The sequence below is a fragment of the Oreochromis niloticus genome, linkage group LG11 (assembly GCF_001858045.2).
Source record: "Oreochromis niloticus isolate F11D_XX linkage group LG11, O_niloticus_UMD_NMBU, whole genome shotgun sequence".
NCBI classification, from domain to species: Eukaryota; Metazoa; Chordata; class Actinopteri; order Cichliformes; family Cichlidae; genus Oreochromis; species Oreochromis niloticus.
In genome coordinates this window covers 29169863-29190300 of record NC_031976.2, presented here as the reverse complement: position 1 = coordinate 29190300, position 20438 = coordinate 29169863, and the positions used below count along the sequence as shown (strand labels likewise).

The following is a 20438-nucleotide window of genomic DNA, read 5'->3' as shown; positions in this document are numbered from 1 at the left end:
ATAATGTTAACTTAAGTCAGCATAGCTTGAGCCCAATTAGCACACAATTAACCAGGTGGAAACACTAGGAGTCAAAATTTAGCACACACCAATCAGAACCTGCGATGGATAGATAAAAGGGCCAAAGTCAGCTCATTCAGGTTTGAAACAATGGATCCAAAGAGATGCAAAGGAAGAGGACATGGTGGAGAAAGAGGACGTGGTGAAAGAGGAGGACATGGTGGAGAAAGAGGACGTGGTGAAGGAGGAGGACGTGGTGGAGAAAGAGGACATGGTGAAAGAGGAGGACGTGGTGGAAGAGGAGGAGGAGGTGGTGAAGGAGGTGGAGGTGGAGAACGACGGCGACAAGGAAGGGGAAGAGCAAGGGCATGAAGACAGTCAGTCTCGGATGAAATTCGAGCCACTTTAGTTGACCATGTCCTTGTCCATGGGATGACTATGAGGGAGGCTGGGCAACGAGTACAACCAAATTTGAGTCGCTTCACTGTTGCCTCCATCATCAGAACCTTCAGAGAGGAAAACAGGTAGGTGTACTTGCAGTAAGACTGCTTTGTACAGTAACGTTTAAGTTACTGAATTTATGTGTCTTGAGTTTCAGTATGTTTCCATTATTTTCCTGTAAAATGAATGTGTGACAGTTACAGTAATGAGTGCTTCTATTTTTGTAGGACACAGAGACGACCACCTGGTGGAGGCAGGTTAAGGCTTTTGTCGGAGGAGCAAGAGAGGGAACTTGTAAACATGGTAATTGCAAATAATGTAATCCGCCTGCAAGAGATTCAAAGGAGAGTGATTGAGGATGATCATCTTTTTCGAGGCATAAATGCCATCAGCCTCTCCACAATTGACCGCATCCTCCGAAAGAATCAATTCCGGATGAAACAGGCATACCGAGTCCCTTTCGAACGAAACTCTGACAGAGTGAAAAACCAACGTGTGGAATATGTTCAGGTATGAGTTTTGATACTGTATAAGGTATTGTGTACCATCACAGCATGGCAGTTTATGCTGCCATTTCAGCACTCTTGAACTTTGGTTCAGGGTACCGATTGACTCTACTGTGTTATGTGTTTTGCAGAGAATCTTTGAGATTGAAGGACGGCCTGTTCCCCATGAAATGATCTTTGTGGATGAGGCAGGTTTTAACCTGACCAAAAGAAGGAAAAGGGGGAGGAACATAATTGGCCATCGGGCTATTGTAAATGTCCCTGGTCAGCGTGGGGGGAATGTCACTATGTGCGCAGCCATCAGCCAACGAGGGGTACTCCACCGCCATGCCGTACTAGGACCCTATAACACTATGCTTCTCCTTGCTTTTCTTGATGGTTTAAGACAACATATGTTCCAGCTGGACTACAGGGAACCAGCACAGCCAGAGCAGCCTCACTACGTTGTTGTGTGGGATAACGTCAGCTTCCATCGCGCTGCTCTGGTTCGTGACTGGTTTACCAATAACCCAAGGTTTTCTAATATCTTTCTGCCTGCATACTCCCCCTTTCTAAACCCGATAGAGGAGTTATTTTCGGCATGGCGGTGGAAAGTGTATGACCGAGAACCTTATGTCCGTGTTCACCTCCTTCAGGCCATGGAAGAGGCCTGCCTAGACATATCAGTAGATGCATGCCAGGGGTGGATCAGGCATGCAAGAGGATTTTACCCCCGCTGCCTGGCTGGGGCCAATATAGCCTGTGATGTGGATGAGATTCTCTGGCCTGACCCAGACCAAAGACAAGATGCTGTGGTGGGATAATGTTTCTGGTGTGTGTTGTACTGTATAGTACATGAATGACAATGTGCCACTGTACATACATTGGTTGCGTCTTTTGTGTTTATCATGTGACAAGGGTTTTGAAGGGGAGAACCATAAGCAACCTAATTGTTTTGGAACTATTGTTTTGAATTAATTGTACCAGTGTGCAAAACTCTGTTGTAGTGTGTGTGTTTTTGAGGGCTTGTGTTTGATGTCTGAGGGCAAAGTTCGGTTTTTCAGCAGGAGTGAATAGTTTTGGGTGTAGAGCTTCATTTTGACCTGGAAATAGGATGTTTGGGGAATTGAGTGAGATGTTATGGATTTGTGTTTACTGTTGTGCGGATATGAGGCGTAGTTTCAAGAAATGTGTTTTAGCAATCGAGAAAAACTGTAATAATAAAAAAAACAATACAAATTTGGAATATGCATTTAAGAACCATTTGAAACCACTGATAGGAATCAACAATAAATAATAAACAGGGTTTTCAAAGATCCAGGATGGCTCTGGATGTGTGCTTCAGTCAGAGGTACTGACCTGTGTGTGTATCAGTGAAGGGTTTCCTTTACCTGATATCAAATGGCCGATCCTGAAGATCCACACTGAGTACTTGGTCACTACTACTGTCTTTAACCACACAGTCAACAGCACTGTCAGTCTCCCTTCAAAAAACTATGGCAACAGCACTGTTGAATGTGTGAGTAACAATGGACAAGGTAAAAAAAGAGAATATCTACTCATCCGTAAAAGCTTGCCTGAAAAACATGGTATGCGCTACAGTTTTAACCCCTACTTTCAATTTTTTTAGCACATATTTTATGATGACCAATGTTTTTAGATGATAATGAGTTAATGTTTTGCATGTATTGTGTATAATTCAAAAAATAACACGAACATTGACTTTTTCTTAATGTTTTTTCCTTTCAGTTCTGTGCAATTATGTTCTGGGTGTTGTAGAAGTAGTTCAGTGCTGACAAGTTGTTGAGCCAACCCTTCATGGCAGTGCCATAATAGTGTAAATCATGTGATGTTATACTACATGTAATTTTGCACTTTCCTCTTCTTTCTTCCCAAACTTCAGTAACCAGCACAGAAGTTGTAGAGCATAAAGAGATGTCAGGCAATCTTAGTGTAAAACTTCTCGTATCCATTGCTGCTGTATCGATCCTTGTCAATATCATCTTTATAATCTACTTTGTGCTCTTTTGGTGAGTAAGTACACCTACATTTCATGTTTTAAAGGCTCTGTTGATGCATTGGGTAGTTTTTTTAAGACCCAGTCTTTCTACTTTCTCACACAGGAACTCAAGAAAAAAGATGAAACCAAAGGAGGAAGAGCAAACATACATGTCCCTGCAGAAAACAGACGGATTATCAGAATATGATGTTATTTGCCAGTCTCTGAATTGGTAAATGTCACAGAGTGAAGATACTTACATAAAGTATAAAAGGCTCCTACTGGAAATCAAACTGGACTGGACTCCAAATACCAACCTTATCTACAGGAACAGACATTCCATGCTTTACTTCCTGAAAAGGCTGACAACATCAACGATGCTACAGATGTTTTAATATCCAGTGGTTGCTAGCATGCTTGCCCATGCTGTGGTCTGCTGGGGGAGCAGTATCAACAAGAGGAAAATACACTGGCTGATTACAATGATTTTGTCACAGTTAACAGCAGCAAATTATTGATGTAATTTTGGCTGCTGTTTCTAATCGTACCCCCCGCCATTCATGTTTTATTCATTTATTCATTTTTTTAGCTTTCAGTTTAACTTTCTTTGGTAATTGTATATCTCCACCAGCCACAAAGTTCCTTAAAGGTGTGTGGCAGCTGTTTTTCTAGGTACCACAAAGTATTTAATACAACATCTTTGGTTGTTTGCTGGTTTTCAGTAACATCCAGGAGGACAATCTTCTTTTTTTTGAAAGATTTACTTTTGCTTTTATAAGATTTACTTTTTATTCAACATGTCCACAAATCAGTAATTTAGAGCATAAACTCATCAAGAAAGTGTTTACAGAGGTCAAGTTTGTCCCATAAACTTCTGCAGGACGAGAAGTCATGCATCACCCCCTGGTGGCCATTTAAAAGAATGCATGTTTGAGGACTTCTACAAAGACCTGAACTGCTCCAGGTCTGTGTTCTGGATCTGTTTCTGAAATAACCTGTATCCTGCAAAAAAATAGGAAGCATTACTGTTTTGAAGTCAGAGAATCAGACTGCTGTAACACAGACACACAGCTCACCTTTGACCTTTAACCTTTCAACTGAAAGTCCACATCACCAACATTAGTTGTAAAGTTCACAGATCCATGTGTGAAACAATTATAGAGGAATCTTTGATTCTGAATTTTGAACATTTCACTATTTTATATTTTTTTCTGTTTTGGTAAAAAAAACAAAACAGTAAATTAAGGAAGCTCTGCAAGCATGATTGCTGAGTTTATGGGGTTTTTCACAGATGTGAAGGACTTAATCTTGTATCACTCGTCATAATTAATGTTACACCACACAGGATATGCCCCATGTTTTGGTGTGGATGGTTGTGTATTTGTCAAATTTTGGTAATAAAAATGTGCAATGAATGACAATAAATCATATTCCAAGTTATACACACAGACCTGGCTTGAGGTAAAATTACAGAGACCTGCTGGTGCCAGTACCAGATTTCTTACATGTTTGCATGAAAATAATAAGGGAAGGAAGATCTAACCGTCCCTTTTAAATTCATTCAGCTAATTCCCACCTACAGGTCCGACAATAAAAGAAGCATATCTGTCTCAAAGACATGAACATGGATGCCTGGGAGACCTTTCCATTAATGTGCATTTTCATTGAAATGATTACATTTTTCATGGACGTCTTGCAGAAAGTTGTGTTACTGCAGTTGACATCTGATAATTTTTTGACTGACTTCATTAGTGCACATTTGAGTGCACAACTGAACTTTATGAAAAAAAGAAATCTAACAACATCTGCAATCCATATCTAGCCTCAAACTGTAGCTATATTTGGACTGATAGCAACTGTTTTATGCATTTAAAGAACCAGGGAGTTCTACTTTTATCAAGAATTCTGTTACAGTTTTTTCTGATTGCTTAAGCACATTTTTTGTAACTATTGGCTATTTTGCAAAACTCTACACACAAATAAGAAAACCTGTCACCCAATTATCAAAACATTGTAGTTCTCTTGCAAAAGCGAACACAGCTAGATTAACTCTTCACACCTTTGTAAAAATGGTGTTTTCGTATCAAACAGTACACACAAGCCATCATCTACTAAGCACACAATGCGCCAACTGCACACTGATGGTATGAATACAAAACACATCTGGCTTTTTGTCAATTTGAGCTCACACTTTTGTCATAGTATCATGTAAACATACAAGGATCCAAACTTCAAGTATTGGTGTTTATTCACACTCATCAAAACCAAGACAAAGTCAGAACACAAAATAGGAATTTCACAAAAAAAAGGAAAAAAAAAGACAATCAGCCTACATCATGTCGTCTTTCTGGGTCCGGCCACAAAATTTCGTCCACATCGCATGCGATATCCTCCAGTCCAAGGCACCGGGGAAAATATCTCCTTGAATGCCGTATCCAGGCCTGACATGATGCCTGGTCAATATCTCCACATGCCTCCTCCATTGCCTGTAAAAGGGCTACCTGTTGATGAGGATGACGGTCGTACACTTTCCAGCGCCAGGCAGAGAAGAACTCCTCAATGGGATTTAAGAATGGAGAGTATGGAGGGAGGTTGAGTGCCATGAAGGATGGGTGGTCTGTAAACCGGTTGCGGACCAAAGCAGCCCTATGGAAACTAACATTGTCCCATATGATGACATATCGGGTCTGCTCTGGTCTCTGAACAGTGAGCATGTCATGCAAGGTGTCCAGGAATGCAATAATGTGTGCAGTGTTGTATGGGCCTATGGTTGCATGATGGTGAACAACACCATTTTGGCTTATAGCTGCACACATGGTTATGTTACCACCATGTTGTCCTGGGACATTGATGATGGCACGGTGTCCAATAATGTTCCTGCCACGTCTCCTGGTTTTACTGAGGTTAAAACCGGCCTCATCCACAAAAAGTAGCTCATGTCCCATTGCATCTGCTTCTAGTTCCATCACTCTCTGGACAAGACAAAACAAATGCAACACATCATGCCCATGCACAGCACTACAGTATGCACTTCCAAATTCAGAACCAATGACACTAGCTTACCTGCACATAGTCATATCGCAGTTGCTTTACACGTTCTGTTTCTCTCGAAAGGAACTCTGTAAATTTGCTTCATTCTTATTCTGTGGCGCGCAAGTACACGACTTAGTACAGAAATGCTTGCACTGTGTATATTTTGAAAGATGGTGTCATTATCAATTATGCGCTGCTGTATTTCACGCAGTCTTATTGCATTATTGGCAATCACCATGTTCACTATATGGGTCTCTTGCTCTGGAGTGAACATTCTGCCTCTGCCCCCAACATCTGGACGTCTAGCAATTCTGTAAAGTAACAATTTCAGTATTTTTGCATGTATGGTACTGTTGTGTTTCTCATTAGAGTATGGCAGTGCTACAAAGTACTTACCGATTCTCATTTCGAAATGTCCTAATGATGCCTGCCACAGTGTAGCGGCTCAGTTTAGGCTGAACCCGTTGGCCAGCTTCCCTCAGGGTCATCCCATGGTTGATGACATGGTCCACTATTGTAGCTCTGATGTCATCAGTTATTCTGTTTCTTACTCTTCTTACCCTTCCTCTTTCCCCTCCTCGTCCTCTTCTTGCTCCTCCACGTCCTCTTCCTCCAACTTCTTCACCTCCACGTCCTCTTCCTCGGCCTCCTCTGATTCTCACTCTTCTCACTCTTGCTGCTCCTTCCATTGTACTCCTACTCCACATAGACAGCTTACCTGTGGCCTGTTTATAGTGCTTAGGCTGATTGCAAAGTGAACTAATTATCTAAAAAAGTTTTCACATGTGAAAGTGTGCCAGACAGTTGGCAAAATAGTGTTAATGATAGCCATACATGTGTATAATTTTGCTAGGAGTGTGTTGGAAATTTGGTAATTGAGTGTAAGCAGTGAGTTGTGTTTAAAGTTCTGCAAAAAGAGTGTTGTGCAGTGAATTGTGCCTACAGTTTTGCAAAGTGTGTGTTACAAAATGGCAAACTGAGTGCAAAGCAGTGTTTGTGCTTTTAGTTTTGCAAACTCAGTGAGTGGTTTTGCTATAAGTATTAATAGTTTTGGAAACTGTGCTATAAGAATCACAGTTAGGGTTTAAGCATTCAGAAAAAACTGTAATACTTCTGTTTTTCATTACAGTTTTTTCTGATTGCTTAAGCACATTTTTTGTAACTATTGGCTATTTTTGCAAAACTCTACACACAAATAAGAAAACCTGTCACCCAATTATCAAAACATTGTAGTTCTCTTGCAAAAGCGAACACAGCTAGATTAACTCTTCACACCTTCGTAAAAATGGTGTTTTCGTATCAAACAGTACACACAAGCCATCATCTACTAAGCACACAATGCGCCAACTACACACTGATGGTATGAATACAAAACACATCTGACTTTTGCTTTCTCTGTGCACAAGGTAGGCCATGTCAGTTTGAGCTCATACTTTTGTCATAGATCCGTAAGCATAGAGGGATCCAAACTTCTGGTACTGGTGTTTATTCACACACATCAAAACAAACACAAGTGTTTATTTCCAAGTACAGGACTATTTGCAATCACCATATTGACTATATGGGTTTCTTGGTCTACAGTGAACATTCTGCCTCTGCCCCAGCATCTGGTCGTCTAGCAATTCTGTAAAGTAACAATTTCAGTATTTTTACATCTATGGTATTTTTGTGTTTCTCATTAGCATATGGCAGTGCTACAGATCTTAGTGCAGAGTGACTGTACTAACCGATTCTGATTTCGAAATGTCCTTATGATGCTTGCTACAGTGTAGCAGCTCGAGTTAGGCTGGACCCGTTGGCCAGCTTCCCCCAGGGTCACTCCATGGTTGATTACATGGTCCACTATTGTAGCTCTGATGTCATCAGCAATTCTATTTCTTACTCTTCTTACCCTTCCTCTCCCCCTCCTCGTCCTCCTCCCCCCCCTCCTCATCCTCCTCTTGCTCCTCCTTGTCCTTGTTGTCCTCTTCGTCCTACTTCTTCACCTCCACGTCCTCTTCCTCGGCCTCCTCTACTTCTCACTCTTCCTGCTCCCTCCACTGTACTCCACACACAGAGCTTACCTGTATTATAGTGCTTAGGCTGATTGCAAAGTGAACTAATTATCTAAAAAAGTTTTCACATGTGAAAGTGTGCCAGACAGTTGGCAAAATAGCATAAATAATGGCCATGAATGTGTATAGTTTTGCTAGGAGTGTGTTGGAAATTTGGTAATTGAGTGTAAGCAGTGAATTGTGCCTACAGTTTTGCAAAGTGTGTGTTACAAAATGGCAAACTGAGTGCAAAGCAGTGTTTGTGCTTTTAGTTTTGCAAACTCAGTGAGTGGTTTTGCTATAAGTATTAATAGTTTTAGAAATTGTGCTATAAGAATCACAGTTAGGGTTTAAGCATTCAGAAAAAACTGTAATTAGGTTGCAGCTAGCTGCTGTGCTTGCCACATTGTTCTTATGGCACATGTGTTCAGTTACACTGCTAATGTTACATGTACAAAAGCTAATAACTTATTTCGCCATATTGCATTAACAAAAGAAATTGCTGTTGTAGAAAACAGACAAATAACCAACTTTAACGATATTTTGTGACATTTCTTTGTTATTAGGCCAATTTATGCTGAAACAGGTGTTAGAGTGGCTTATGTGTTATCCATTGAATCCAGCAGAGGGCAGTGTCTGACTTTTCAATGATAAAACTATGACGGTTCAGCTAGTATCTCTTCTCAGGTTAGACTGTATTATTTAGTATCATCTACAGTTTTTGGCTTATAATTACAGTTGTGGTCTTTATGATTATATTAATACCGAGATATGTCGAGAGCTGCATTCTCTGGACGACCTACAGAGATATTTGAATATTCTACTTACACCTGTATGTATACAGCATATATGATGAATGTGCAGGAGTGAAAGTGTTCAGGACAACACTGACATCAGCCTTTGTGTGTAATTAGACAGCATCACAGTGTGACAACATTCAAACCACTCCAGGAATAGTGGGGAGCGGCATAATCCACTATAACACTCAGTTTGAAAATATATGTGTTTCTGAAATCAAACAAAGGCTTCCTCTACTATTTGCTAAAGACACCCCACCTATAAGTATCCAGGATGGTCAGAGGCCCTAAATAGCTTAACTGTGTGGTGGAGCTCTACACTGAGCCTCTCTGTTCCTGTTCAATTTACACTAATCTTTATTATAAATTCTGTCTGCTACAGTATACATCACTATGCTGCTTTACAGTTTTTCTCGATTGGTTTGGCTCATTTCCTGAAACCGAGATGACATTCTCAAAATAACATGGACAAATCTCCAAACCACCTTGCAATTGTTCACAACAGAATGTCATTTTTCATTGGTTTAATCAAATTGCAAATGCTTTAGTACATGTCTCAAGTGACTCTGTGCTTCTTTTCAAATGATTATGTACAAGTAGCTACAGTTAGCACAATGAGCCCACATTTAGCACATTTTCCAAATAAATAGATCTTGCCGATCTAAACTGATTAATTGATTTTTCAGTGAAATGGTCACTCACTCCAAAACATATCAGCATGGTTTCATTGTGTAAGTCATCATATGCACAATTGTCTGTTCAACTGTCAAAATTAGTCAAAGATATAATACCATGAAAGAATATCTTGGAACATTTGATAAAGTTATGACAGTACTTGACAATCAATCAGGTGAAATTAGAACTAACGAAGGAGCAGTTTCCCACATCTCAGATGACCAATCAAACAGGTTGTTCAGATACCTGACAGGTGTTGTCTATGATTATGACTGCTGCCAAAAGTATATAGACAGAGCTTGGCCCGGGGCCAGTTTCATTTGCAGTGTGAACATGGAAGCACCTCGCCAAGTACAACAGCAACTTCCTGCTCGAGGAAGAGGAGGAAGAAGAAGAGGAAGAGGAGGAGTGAGAATGCGTGGAGGAATAGGGGGAAGAGGCCGAGGAGCACGGAGGCACCATGATGTCCCAGATGAAATCCGGGCCACCCTTATTGACCACGTTATAAACCATCGCCTCACAATGGCAGAGGCAGGTCGCCGAGTGCAGCCTAATGTGCCTCGGTCTACAGTCTCCTCCATCATCCAAACCTTTCGCAGGGAAAACAGGTACAGAACTATGCTATTGAACTATTCAGTGTTGGTGTGTGTGTAGGCCTAGAGTACTGTAATATCGTCATGTGATGTTATATGATACTATAAAAATGACAAAGACAAAAAAATGGAGAAAATACTGTGAATAGTATTCCAGTCACTGTGCAGTGCATCACACTTCTAGTACCATAAGACAGCAGTACAATTACATTGGTAACTCATTTTGTAACAAATTTACAGTGTTGACCTTTGACTTGTATGTCTAGGATTGGACGACAGCCTCAAGTGGGTGGCAGAAGAAAACTTCTAAATGAACAACAAGAACGAGAAATATGCAACATGGTCATTGCAAATAATGCCATCACACTGAGACAGATTCGTAATGCAATCCTGCTAGACAATGTAATGTTCCAAAATATAAACTCTATCAGCATCTCCACAATAGACCGGGTATTGAAGAAACATCAGATGACCATGAAACAGATTTACAGGGTACCATTTGAGAGAAACTCTGACAGAGTGAAAGGGCTGCGGTACCAGTATGTGCATGTAAGTCAACTACTGGTTGTCTATCATTGTAACACTATTACAGTAAGACATGGTTACCACTGTTTTTTTGTTTTGCGTTATCCTTTTCACCTTCAGAATCCAGCTTTGTGTGACTAGAGCATTTTGCCTAGAAATTGTCTTCAGTTTTCCACTCCCTGTTTGTACAGTACTTTTTTTTTTGTACAGTACTTTAGATCCTCCCTGCAGTATCTGTCTCTACTTGACTGATTAGATTTATTTCTATTCTATTGTAGAGAATAATGGCATTAGAAGGCAACGAAACCCCTCACATCCTAGTGTTCGTTGATGAAGCTGGCTTCAACCTGGCCAAAGGTCGAAGGCGTGGGCGTAACATCATTGGCCACCGAGCCACTGTGGATGTCCCAGGCCAGCGAGGAGCAAATATAACAATGTGTGCCGCTATATCAGAAAGAGGTGTGGCCACACACATTCCCAGTTTAGGGCCCTACAATACACAAAAGCTCCTCAATTTTTTGGACCACCTTTATACTGATCTGATCCCAGAAAATGAGAGAGGTGTAGAAGGACCTCAGCTACCACATTATGTCATTGTGTGGGATAATGTGAACTTCCACCGCGGCCCACGCATCAGAACCTGGTTCACCACCCATCCCCGGATGCTAATGGAGTTTCTTCCACCTTACTCTCCTTTCCTAAATCCAATTGAGGAGTTTTTTTCAGCTTGGAGGTGGAGGGTGTATGAGCATCAGGCTCAAGACCAGAGGGCCCTGCTGCATGCAATGGATGCTGCATGTGAGGACATCACAGGGGATCAATGTAGGGGATGGTTGAGACATTCACGCCGTTTCTTCCCTCGCTGCATCGCACGAGAAAATATCCGTTGCGATGTGGATGAGAATTTATGGCCTGACAGAGAGCAGCGCGTCGATGGCCAGGAGGATGAGGATGGTGGCCAGGAAAGAGAGGGTGACAATGGCGACCACTGAAAATATTACTGTACTATAGTTCTGAAACTTTATTTACAGTATGGTAGGCTAGAGTTTTTTTTGTTTTTTTTGTTTTTTGTTTGTGTTTATAACTGTTCACATTTACAGAATCCTGTATATGTTTTCTTTTCACAGTATGTTCTCTAATGTTAACATTTCTTTGTACGAATAAAAATGTTTACAGTTTCCTTGAGTATGAGTGGTTTATTGGAGGCTGATTTTACTGTAAAATCTTTTGGTTTTATTCATAGTGGTATTCTGTTGCTAGACCTGTGCCTCAGTGACAAAACGTCTAAGCATTTTGACTTGCAGTGCTTAAACAATGCCAAAGGTATAATGCATTTTGGGGGCATTGACTATTTATATGGGAAGGATATTTAGTTTTGACACATGGATAAACTCTTTTGGGAGAGATATGAGCTTTTGCAGGGGATCCATGGTGTTGTGCTAAACCATCCAGGTTATTCTGACAAAAGCACTAAATGAATGCACACGTGCCAAGGCAATTGAGAAGGATCTGTGCTATTTTGACTGTACTGACCTTTTATATGGGAAAGGAATCTGCTTTTGAAGCATGGACGAAGAGTTTGGGGAAAGATATTTGATTTTGCTAGTGAGCTATAATGTTGGGCAGCACTGTAAGACTGTTTGGCCAAATGACCTTATGGTTTTGAGAATGTCATCTCGGTTTCAAGAAATGAGCCAAACCAATAGAGAAAAACTGTAATAGATTTTAGGTAATAAGTCAAAACATTTTCATCATAAAACATCTGGACAAAACACAATGGCTGTAATGGAGAAAACCACTCAGTTGCAGCTACAGCACATTTTTGCTTTCTGTCATGTTAGCAGTTTCAGCAGTGAACATGTGAGCTAATAGTTACTGACTGAGAGAGAATGTCAGCAGTGTGAGAAAACTCTGCAGTCTTTCACTGTCGTTTTTTAGCACCTTTAAGTGAGAATGGGAAGTTGTCAGAGGCGTGTCTACAGTGATGCCACATATGTATATATGTGTATAAATATTTATAGACATCATCACAAAAGACAAACGTCCATGTACTGAAATAGAGACATATGTTTCTTAATTTCCAACAATTTATGCATTTCTGTAACAGAAGTTGTATCTTTTCATACATGGATGCATGAATATAAGATTACATGTAAAATGTTTGTACTAAACTGTCAATGCAGACTTTGTAATAATAAAATTAATACTTAAGTATACTTTACATGCAACATTTGTATTGCACCTAACAGGAAATGTCATTATTCATACTTTACCAAGCTGATATATGTTTAATAATGCAGGCAGTGCAGTATGAGCAGTCTTTATTTTTCATAAACTGCTGAGTTAATGAGAATCGATAAGGAAATTGGAATCAAATCGATAAGTGATATCGATAATGGAATCAGAGTCTGACTGCTACAGCAGCATCATCAATGATCTCACCAAGTCAGACATTTTGCAGAATTTCCTGATACTTTTCCAACAAAGGACTAAAAATGACTAAAAATATCTGCTTATTGATTAATGATGAAAATGCTTTCCAGATGGTCTCAGTGTAGACACTGTTCAGCACAGCTTGTGCGTCATATCCTCAGGTTATCACACTTATCACCAACTTCTGAGGACTAGTTTTCTTAGTTGAGATTTTAATGGTTTCTGGCTATGAACTGTATGTTTAATATTTCACAGACTGTAAGATTAAGACCTCCCGTATCCAGTAATTCAGTTTTCTTAATCCCAGTCTATAAGAATATTCTGTCTATAAGACTTTATGAAAACTATTATAAAAAGAAGCTAGGACCTATTTAGTCACCCCAGACTTTGCTTAATTGCTTGATGATTTAAGCAGATATTATTTGATATTATTCTTTGAAACTAAGGCTAGACGTTAACCCAAAACAGGCCCAGTATCTTTTTAAACTTGCCTCCATAATGTAAGCTGTAAGACATGGTGGGATTTTACATGCAAAGCTGGAGCACAGATGATGTTTTTTATGCCATTTCTGTTCTTTCTGAGACATAAACAGTTGGATGTCAACTCTTTAAATGATATCACTTGTTTCTATCAAGTATGACTCACAGGTTAAGGCCAATAATACGACCTCAGATATCAGTACTTGAGCTCCATTAGGCTCTTTCATCTTGTTCGTACTCAGGTTTTCACAGAATTATATACTTAAATGATCAGACCACTCTGCTAGGTTAAGCTTACGCTTTAATGCAAGATTCAAATTCAGAAGAAAAGCAGTTTGTTGACCTGCATGACACCAACAAGCTATTTTCAAATGTAAAAAAAAGACTGAAGTTATTTTTAATCCACATAATGTTGGCGATCACAGCTCTGTGGATCCAGCTTTGTAGAGTCACGGTTAACAAACTGCTGCATGATTCATAGATTAAAATCTTGCATGTTCTCTGTTTTCATAAATACAGAGAACTCAGCAGTGTCTTGTTCAGTGTTAAAATAAGATTCCACAGCAACGGAACAAACCTTGAAAAAAACAGAAGTGTTTGCAGACAAGCTGTTGAAATGCTGAGACGGCTTGTCTTTCGAGTTCTAAAAGCTCTTTAATGCATTTAATTTAAATGAAATTAAACTTAATTTAATCTTTGTCTAGTAATGTATTAGTAAGGTTGAAGTAATGTAAAAACAGAATAAATGTCATATACATGTCAGGTTTTCCCTCTAATATTCTAGTCTTTAACTTGCTGTGTAAAGAGCACTGTATAAATAAAACAGAGTGTAATAAACTTTTTCTTATCACTACGTGGGTCTCATTTTCTTAAGATGGCAAGATTTTTGAGGAAAAGAAATACCCACTGATGAACATTTTGTGATAAAAATATAAAACATACATTATGTGATATAAGATAATAATTGTATCTGTTGTAGTGCTTATGGGGGTGGTGACAAACTTTCTGAAATGTTGTTGCAAGAAAAAGGAAGAAACAGAAAAGAGGAAGCGAAACTTCAGTTCCAAAAAGGCAGCAGATATCAGTGTGGAGAGAAGACTGACGAAGAAGAAGACGAAACAGGTAAAATGTTTAATATATTTCAAAATATCTTTTCGAAAGTTAAAATCTGAATGTAAAGGTTTTCATATTTATAGCAGTGCTGGTGATATTAAAAGATCTTATGCATTCATTAAATATGGTAGGCAATAAACATATATTTATGATATGAGTGGTATTTTTACCCTGTAAGGATAATTTTTATTCATTAATTAATGTTTCAGCAATAGATGAATTTAAAGACAATTTTTACCATAAAGATCTTTATGGTAAATTACTACATAACTAAGCATGCGACTTTGTTTACTGAGTTGTGAGAAGATTCGTTTTCCTGTGTTTTAAATTTTGTTTTAATTGCTTTATTCCTTTAATTTGCTTTATCATCATATTAGTTATTCTGTGGAGGGAGAGACTGAACGTGTTGAGCATCGAATATCAAGGATGTTTGTTCTCATCTGGTCAACTCTGTTTTTCTCCGTAAGAGGCAGCAATGCTGACAAAGGTTTGCATCTGTTAATTTGTAAACCTGTATTTCTGCCAATATGATTTTTCGTATATATCTGTGTGTGAAACTGTTTTCCTGACATGAATCTGGATAATAAGCATTTATTCACACTCACAGAGAATTTAATAATTTTGTCGCCTCTGTCAGTGCGCCCCAGGGTGGCTGTGGCTACAACATAGCTTGCCATCACCAGTGTGTGAATGTGTGTGTGAATGGGTGAATGACTGGATATGTAAAGCGCTTTGGGGTCCTTAGGGACCAGAAAAGCGCTATATAAATACAGGCCATTTACCATTTAATAGTGCCTACACTATCTGTTGACTTGTATGCCATAAATAAATCTTTTGTTAACTGCACATATAATAAGATAAGAAATGTGAAACCTTTCATCTTTCCCTTTGCATTAACAGGTGCCTCAGCCTGGGGACGACAACACTGTAGAGACAGAGGAATCTGTGCTACTCTGAGTGAGCGAGAACTAACAGCAGAGGCTGGACTCTGTGTTGTGATCCCGTGTTCTTTCACTACTGCTGCTAACTTTACACCCAAACATATAATTTGGTACAAATGTGAAAGACCTAAAAATTGTAGTGGTGCTCCCACAATATTTCACAGTAACAACAAAAACGTTCAGTCTGGGTTTGAAGGACGAGTGTCACGTTTGGAGCCTGATGTGAGTCAGAAAAACTGCAGCATCATCATTAATGATCTCAAAGAGTCTGATTCTGGATTTTATCAGCTCAGAGTTACTGGTGAATGGAATGGGAAAAGAAATGGATCCTCATTCAATCAGAGAGTGACTGTCTCTGTTAACGGTATGAAAAGCTATTCCAAGAACAATCATGTAGAAAACGATATTCAGTCTTGTACAATAACATATTTAGTATTTTTATGGCCTTAATGAAGTATTCATTCATTCAAGGAAATTGTTAACCTCTAGCTGGTAGCTGGTAGGAACTGCAGCAGTTCATGATAAAACTTGTGTTTGCCATTAACCAATTTCACCAAATATCTTATTATCTGAGCCCAAATCCAAGTAGTTAATAAACTTCAAGCAGTTCACTCGATTGCATTAATGCCCAGTATTTCCATTAGGTCTTAAACAGAAGCCCACAGTAATGGTTCCCACACTGACAGAGGGACAGCAGGCCACACTGACCTGCACTGCTCCTGGTCTCTGCTCTGGATCTGTTCCTCAAATCACCTGGACATGGAGAGGAGCAGGAGGGACTGAATCTTACATTACAGGAAACAGCACTGATTTCAAGACAGAGAATCTGACTGATGTTACACGAAGATATGTCTCAACTTTGACCTTTAACCCTTCAGCTGAACACCACAACACCAATTTCACTTGTAAAATCCACTTCACAGGTGAAACGACTACAGAAAAGACTTCAGGTTTGAAAGTAAACTGTGAGTACTTTTACACCTTCAACTTGGCTTTTTCCCCTTAAAATCTATTTAATTTTACAGGATCATCTTTACACTTGCAAGAATGTTGGAGTTATGGAAACTACATGATTGTGATTTATGCGTACGGTATTTGTTTCATAGATGTGAAGGAGGTTAAGATCACTGGTGTTACAACTGTCAGGGACGGTGAGGCTCTGAATCTGACCTGCAATGTTCACAGTTTCCCTCCATCTCTGATTATTTGGTCTAAACTTGGTTCCAATGAAAAGCTTCACACTGACACTGGATCAGCCAATCTTGTCATCACCAATGTAACAGCAGGAGATGCTGGACAGTACGTCTGCACAGCTAAATATATGAAAAAAAGACCTAAGGACAAAGTCAACGTCACAGTGATATGTGAGTACACAGCTGCTGTTTTTGGACAGAATATATTCCTAGCAGAAACACAAGCCTACATCTTGAAGTATTCTAAAATATATTAATTACAAAAAAGTGAGATGAATAAAAAGGTTGATTAGCGGTAATATCTACAGGTAGGATTAAATTAGGAATGAAAAATGAAGGTGGGATGTTGGCAAAAAAGCCGTTTAAACATAACATTCAGACATTTTCATAGATGCTGATCTGAAAGTGTTGGCTTAGCCTGCGTTTGATCAACTTGCCTGTTTTATTTTACCGAAAGTCAGCACAGCTGCCGTCGCCTCGCCATCATGGTCACAGCTTTCATTTTTAATGTACTAAAGGCGTTATTAATGACTTTTCATACTCCGTCTTCTTTGCATCTAACATGTTGGCCAAGAGGAAGCTTATTTAGTACAATGTTAAGCTTGTTTACTTGCTAATGGCAGTGAAAGGCGAGTCAGCAGCAGCTTGCCTCACACACTGGTCTCCCAGTTTACTGTGAAAGAATTTCAGACCACAATACGTATGGGAAAATCACCAGAATAAAGGCCTTTACATGCGGGACATGCAAAATCCGTTTATTTCATGCATTAAAACCATTTGATGGACTCAAATATTCTTAAAGCAGCCATTCACACCCACTACATACTTACGTAGGATGAATTTGCACAATTTATTTATTTATTTTTCAGCTCCAGTTCAATTTTTCCCGATGTTTTGGGGGGGAATAATTCTGACCAATCCCAGCATTGTCTAATGGTGACACAATCAAACCATACTGTAATATGGTGGAATATTTGATTGTCCTAGAACATTGTCTTGTATAATAAAAAGAACACAAACATTTTAAAGGTAATTATTACATAAACAACTTGTAATACTACTCCACTAGCTGAGGAGCTTCGTTCCAACACTGGGTGGGTTGATTGCAGTGTTTTTAAATTTGTGCTAATGCTAGATTACTCAGTTATCATAACCTTGCTTTATGTTAAGAATCGTATTTGTATTTTTTTTGATAATTTTTTATGTTTTATTAATTTAATTTTGCAGAAATTGCACATTTTTATGGTATAATGGTTATATGACAGTGTTTCTTTCATGGTCTTTAGATAAATCATGAGAGAAAAAAATAAATCACTTAAATGTTCTTCATAGATACAAGGAGCTTACAGATCATTGGAAATGTTCTGAATCTGACCTGCAGTGTTGAAAGTTTCCCTCCAACCCTTATTGTGTGGAAAAAATGTAGATCCAAAACCAAACTTCATAGTGAAACTTACACTGACCTTCACAGTGACACTGGATCAGCTACCCTTGTCGTTTATAATGTGACAACAGAACATTCTGGACAGTACATCTGTACAGCAAAATATTTGAACACGACTCTTAAATCATATGTCAATGTGATTGTGTCTTGTAAGTACTTTAACCTTGAATCTGAGTTTTATATGCACAGTAAGCTTACATCTGTGTTTTTTTAAAACAAAAAATACAAACATTTGCTTATATTTAATCATTCTTTGAGTTATTTTCTCATTTCTTATCTTAAACAAAATATTGTCGTTTGTTCAACAGATAAAAGGACACCTCAAATCATTGGAAACACAACTATCAAGGAGGGAGATGACCTGAATCTGACCTGCAGTGCTGAAAGTGTCCCTCCATCTATTATTATGTGGTCTAAATTAAGTTCGAAGGCAAACCTTCATAACGACACTGGATCTGCTACACTAGTCATCCCAAATGTAACAGCAGAACATTCTGGACAGTACATCTGTACTGCAAAATACATGGACAGTGTCTTGGAGAAAGACACCAATGTAACCGTGATATGTAAGTACACAGCTTTGTGATTTCTAACAGAAAAAGTATTCTTGGCACAGTTTCCCCCATCTAACAACCGAAACTGCCAGTTTAGAGAAGCCCAGGTCTGTTGAATAACTTCTACAGTTTCACTCTTTCAAATATGTGATGCCATCTCAACATTGTGCATTGTGCAGTCAAATTTGTAGACATTTTTAGATTGTTGGCCTTGACTGCTAGCACTAAAAACAAACAAATTATATACTGAATAAAATGCAGACAATGTAAAATATACAATAAAATGAGCATTCCTGACAAATTACTTTCATAAAAAAAATACAAACTTAGAATGTGCATTTAAGAACCATTTGAATTTCATGATCACATTCTACAATAAACATTTTAAATGCCGTTGATATTTGTGGCACTTTACAGTAGACATATACAGCACGTTCCAAATCATTATGCAAATGATATTTTTCTCTGATTTCCCTAAATAGTCGATTCAAGTGACAGTCAGCATAATTTTCGAGTCATCGACCATTAGAGTATAATTCGAAAGTTACTTAACAACCCTCCTAGCGAAAACAGTATGTTTTTTCAAAAATAAAAAACTCCAGAGCCCCAGGCTCCAGGGCTCCAGGGCCTGGAGCCTGGGGCTCGCTCGGGCCCCTTCGGGGGTGGGGTGCCCTTGGCCCCTGGGCCTGGGGCTTGGTCACTCAGGCACAGCTGGCTGCCGGCTGAGCTCACGGGCACGTCACCGCAACCCCCCCTGGCTTCTGCTCCGCGGCTGCTGAGTGACCCCTCATCTGGGGCTCTCCTCAGCTCTTTCCGGGAGAGTGGCACGGTTGCCCCTCCGTTGGTCTTGCTTGGTCTCTTGTGCTTTGAGGGTCTCTGGATATCTGGAGCCTGGATCTCCTCCATACCTGCTTCATGCCCTGGAGGACGGGACTATGGCTCCCCACACCCTCTAGCAGATCATTACATGAAGGAACCTTTTGAATACAAGCGCGCTCATGCTCACAGGTGTACACACGGGTTCTCACAGATACAAACTGCACCCTTTTTGGCTCCTACCTTAAAGCACACTGTGCGCTGTCGATCTTACGTGCTGCACAATAATATTCAATATTTAGTATTTACTGTTATATTCTCATAGATTATCGCGATGATGTTGTTTATTATATTGCTCTCTTTTTTTGCTTGTTTTCTCTTTTTTCCTTCTGAACAGGTGATCCAGGTGATTGATATATGTATTTTTTGTCTGTTTGTTTTGTTTGTTTGTTTTTTTTGCCCTTTATCACTGTTCCTCTTCCCCGCTGTTTTTCTTTCCCTACCTCTCTTTCTTTCTCCCTTTTCTTTCCCCCAGTCATGTCTGTCCCATGTGTAGCAAGTGAAAATAAAATAAAATAAACAATAAAAACAAAGGTCAATCAAATGGACCAATACGGCAAGGCCGGGATGGTCCATTTGGTAAAGTAAATCCGTTGGGCATCTTTCTTGGCCTTTAGATAATAATTCTGATGGCAAAAGAACCAAACAGGACAGGTGAAAAAAAAAAATAAAAAAAAAAATTAAAATGCACTGTTCCAAATTATTACGCACAACAGAGTTCCAAAACATTTTATAGCTTGTAAAGTCAGAGTCAGAGTCAGAGAGACTTTATTTATCCCCAAGGGGCAATTAAGATAAATACCTTGCCGACCGTCCGTACATA

At 39.3% G+C, this 20438-nt stretch overlaps 4 protein-coding genes across 7 annotated transcripts in view; 3 read left to right on the top strand and 1 right to left on the bottom strand.

The window, feature by feature from the left end:
* Positions 1 to 20438, top strand: part of LOC109194338 (sialic acid-binding Ig-like lectin 11) — a 42534-nt gene that overhangs the window by 7611 nt on the left and 14485 nt on the right. The window contains exons 1-7 of one of the 2 annotated variants that reach the window (XM_019364600.2): positions 14519 to 14616; positions 14985 to 15094; positions 15508 to 15912; positions 16193 to 16513; positions 16655 to 16912; positions 18074 to 18334; positions 18494 to 18751. In XM_019364600.2, the coding sequence (XP_019220145.1) occupies positions 15034 to 15094; positions 15508 to 15912; positions 16193 to 16513; positions 16655 to 16912; positions 18074 to 18334; positions 18494 to 18751 (1564 nt within the window). In that variant the 5' untranslated portion in view covers positions 14519 to 14616; positions 14985 to 15033. Of the gene's footprint in view, positions 1 to 14518; positions 14617 to 14984; positions 15095 to 15507; positions 15913 to 16192; positions 16514 to 16654; positions 16913 to 18073; positions 18335 to 18493; positions 18752 to 20438 lie in introns of those variants that run through there. The other variant, XM_025911850.1, reaches the window with a different exon arrangement.
* LOC109204183 (uncharacterized) lies at positions 262 to 1922 on the top strand. Its single transcript, XM_019364607.2, has 3 exons — positions 262 to 524; positions 669 to 951; positions 1079 to 1922. Exons 1-3 carry the CDS (start codon positions 433 to 435, stop codon positions 1748 to 1750), a joined length of 1047 nt encoding a protein of 348 aa, XP_019220152.1. The 5' UTR covers positions 262 to 432; the 3' UTR covers positions 1751 to 1922.
* On the bottom strand, positions 5162 to 6533 carry LOC109204184 (uncharacterized). 3 transcript variants are annotated; one of them, XR_003222310.1, is made up of 3 exons: positions 6355 to 6533; positions 5989 to 6269; positions 5587 to 5897 (listed from the first exon to the last, which is right to left on the bottom strand). XR_003222310.1 is itself a non-coding variant. In XM_019364617.2 (2 exons), exon 2 carries the CDS (start codon positions 5889 to 5891, stop codon positions 5250 to 5252), a length of 642 nt encoding a protein of 213 aa, XP_019220162.1. In that variant the 5' UTR covers positions 5892 to 5897; positions 6355 to 6533; the 3' UTR covers positions 5162 to 5249. The 3 variants fall into 3 exon arrangements, 2 of the variants coding, with proteins under 2 accessions (XP_019220162.1, XP_019220161.1); XM_019364617.2 differs by lacking the exon at positions 5989 to 6269 and having other exon boundaries at positions 5162 to 5897; XM_019364616.2 differs by having other exon boundaries at positions 5164 to 5897; positions 5989 to 6533.
* LOC109204182 (uncharacterized) lies at positions 9196 to 12297 on the top strand. The gene is made up of 3 exons (XM_019364602.2): positions 9196 to 10071; positions 10323 to 10605; positions 10860 to 12297. Exons 1-3 carry the CDS (start codon positions 9581 to 9583, stop codon positions 11571 to 11573), a joined length of 1488 nt encoding a protein of 495 aa, XP_019220147.1. The 5' UTR covers positions 9196 to 9580; the 3' UTR covers positions 11574 to 12297.

What these genes read in the sequence shown, in the direction of transcription:
- LOC109204182 (XM_019364602.2), top strand. Translation starts at nt 9,581, where the DNA reads ATGAAAGAATATCTTGGAACATTTGATAAAGTTATGACAGTACTTGAC. An exon ending in ACCTTTCGCAGGGAAAACAG is followed by an intron (nt 10,072 to 10,322) that starts GTACAGAACTAT and finishes TTGTATGTCTAG; the next exon opens with GATTGGACGACAGCCTCAAG. An exon ending in TGCGGTACCAGTATGTGCAT is followed by an intron (nt 10,606 to 10,859) that starts GTAAGTCAACTA and finishes ATTCTATTGTAG; the next exon opens with AGAATAATGGCATTAGAAGG.
- LOC109204183 (XM_019364607.2), top strand. Translation starts at nt 433, where the DNA reads ATGACTATGAGGGAGGCTGGGCAACGAGTACAACCAAATTTGAGTCGC. An exon ending in ACCTTCAGAGAGGAAAACAG is followed by an intron (nt 525 to 668) that starts GTAGGTGTACTT and finishes CTATTTTTGTAG; the next exon opens with GACACAGAGACGACCACCTG. An exon ending in AACGTGTGGAATATGTTCAG is followed by an intron (nt 952 to 1,078) that starts GTATGAGTTTTG and finishes TGTGTTTTGCAG; the next exon opens with AGAATCTTTGAGATTGAAGG.
- LOC109204184 (XM_019364617.2), bottom strand. Translation starts at nt 5,891, where the DNA reads ATGGAACTAGAAGCAGATGCAATGGGACATGAGCTACTTTTTGTGGAT.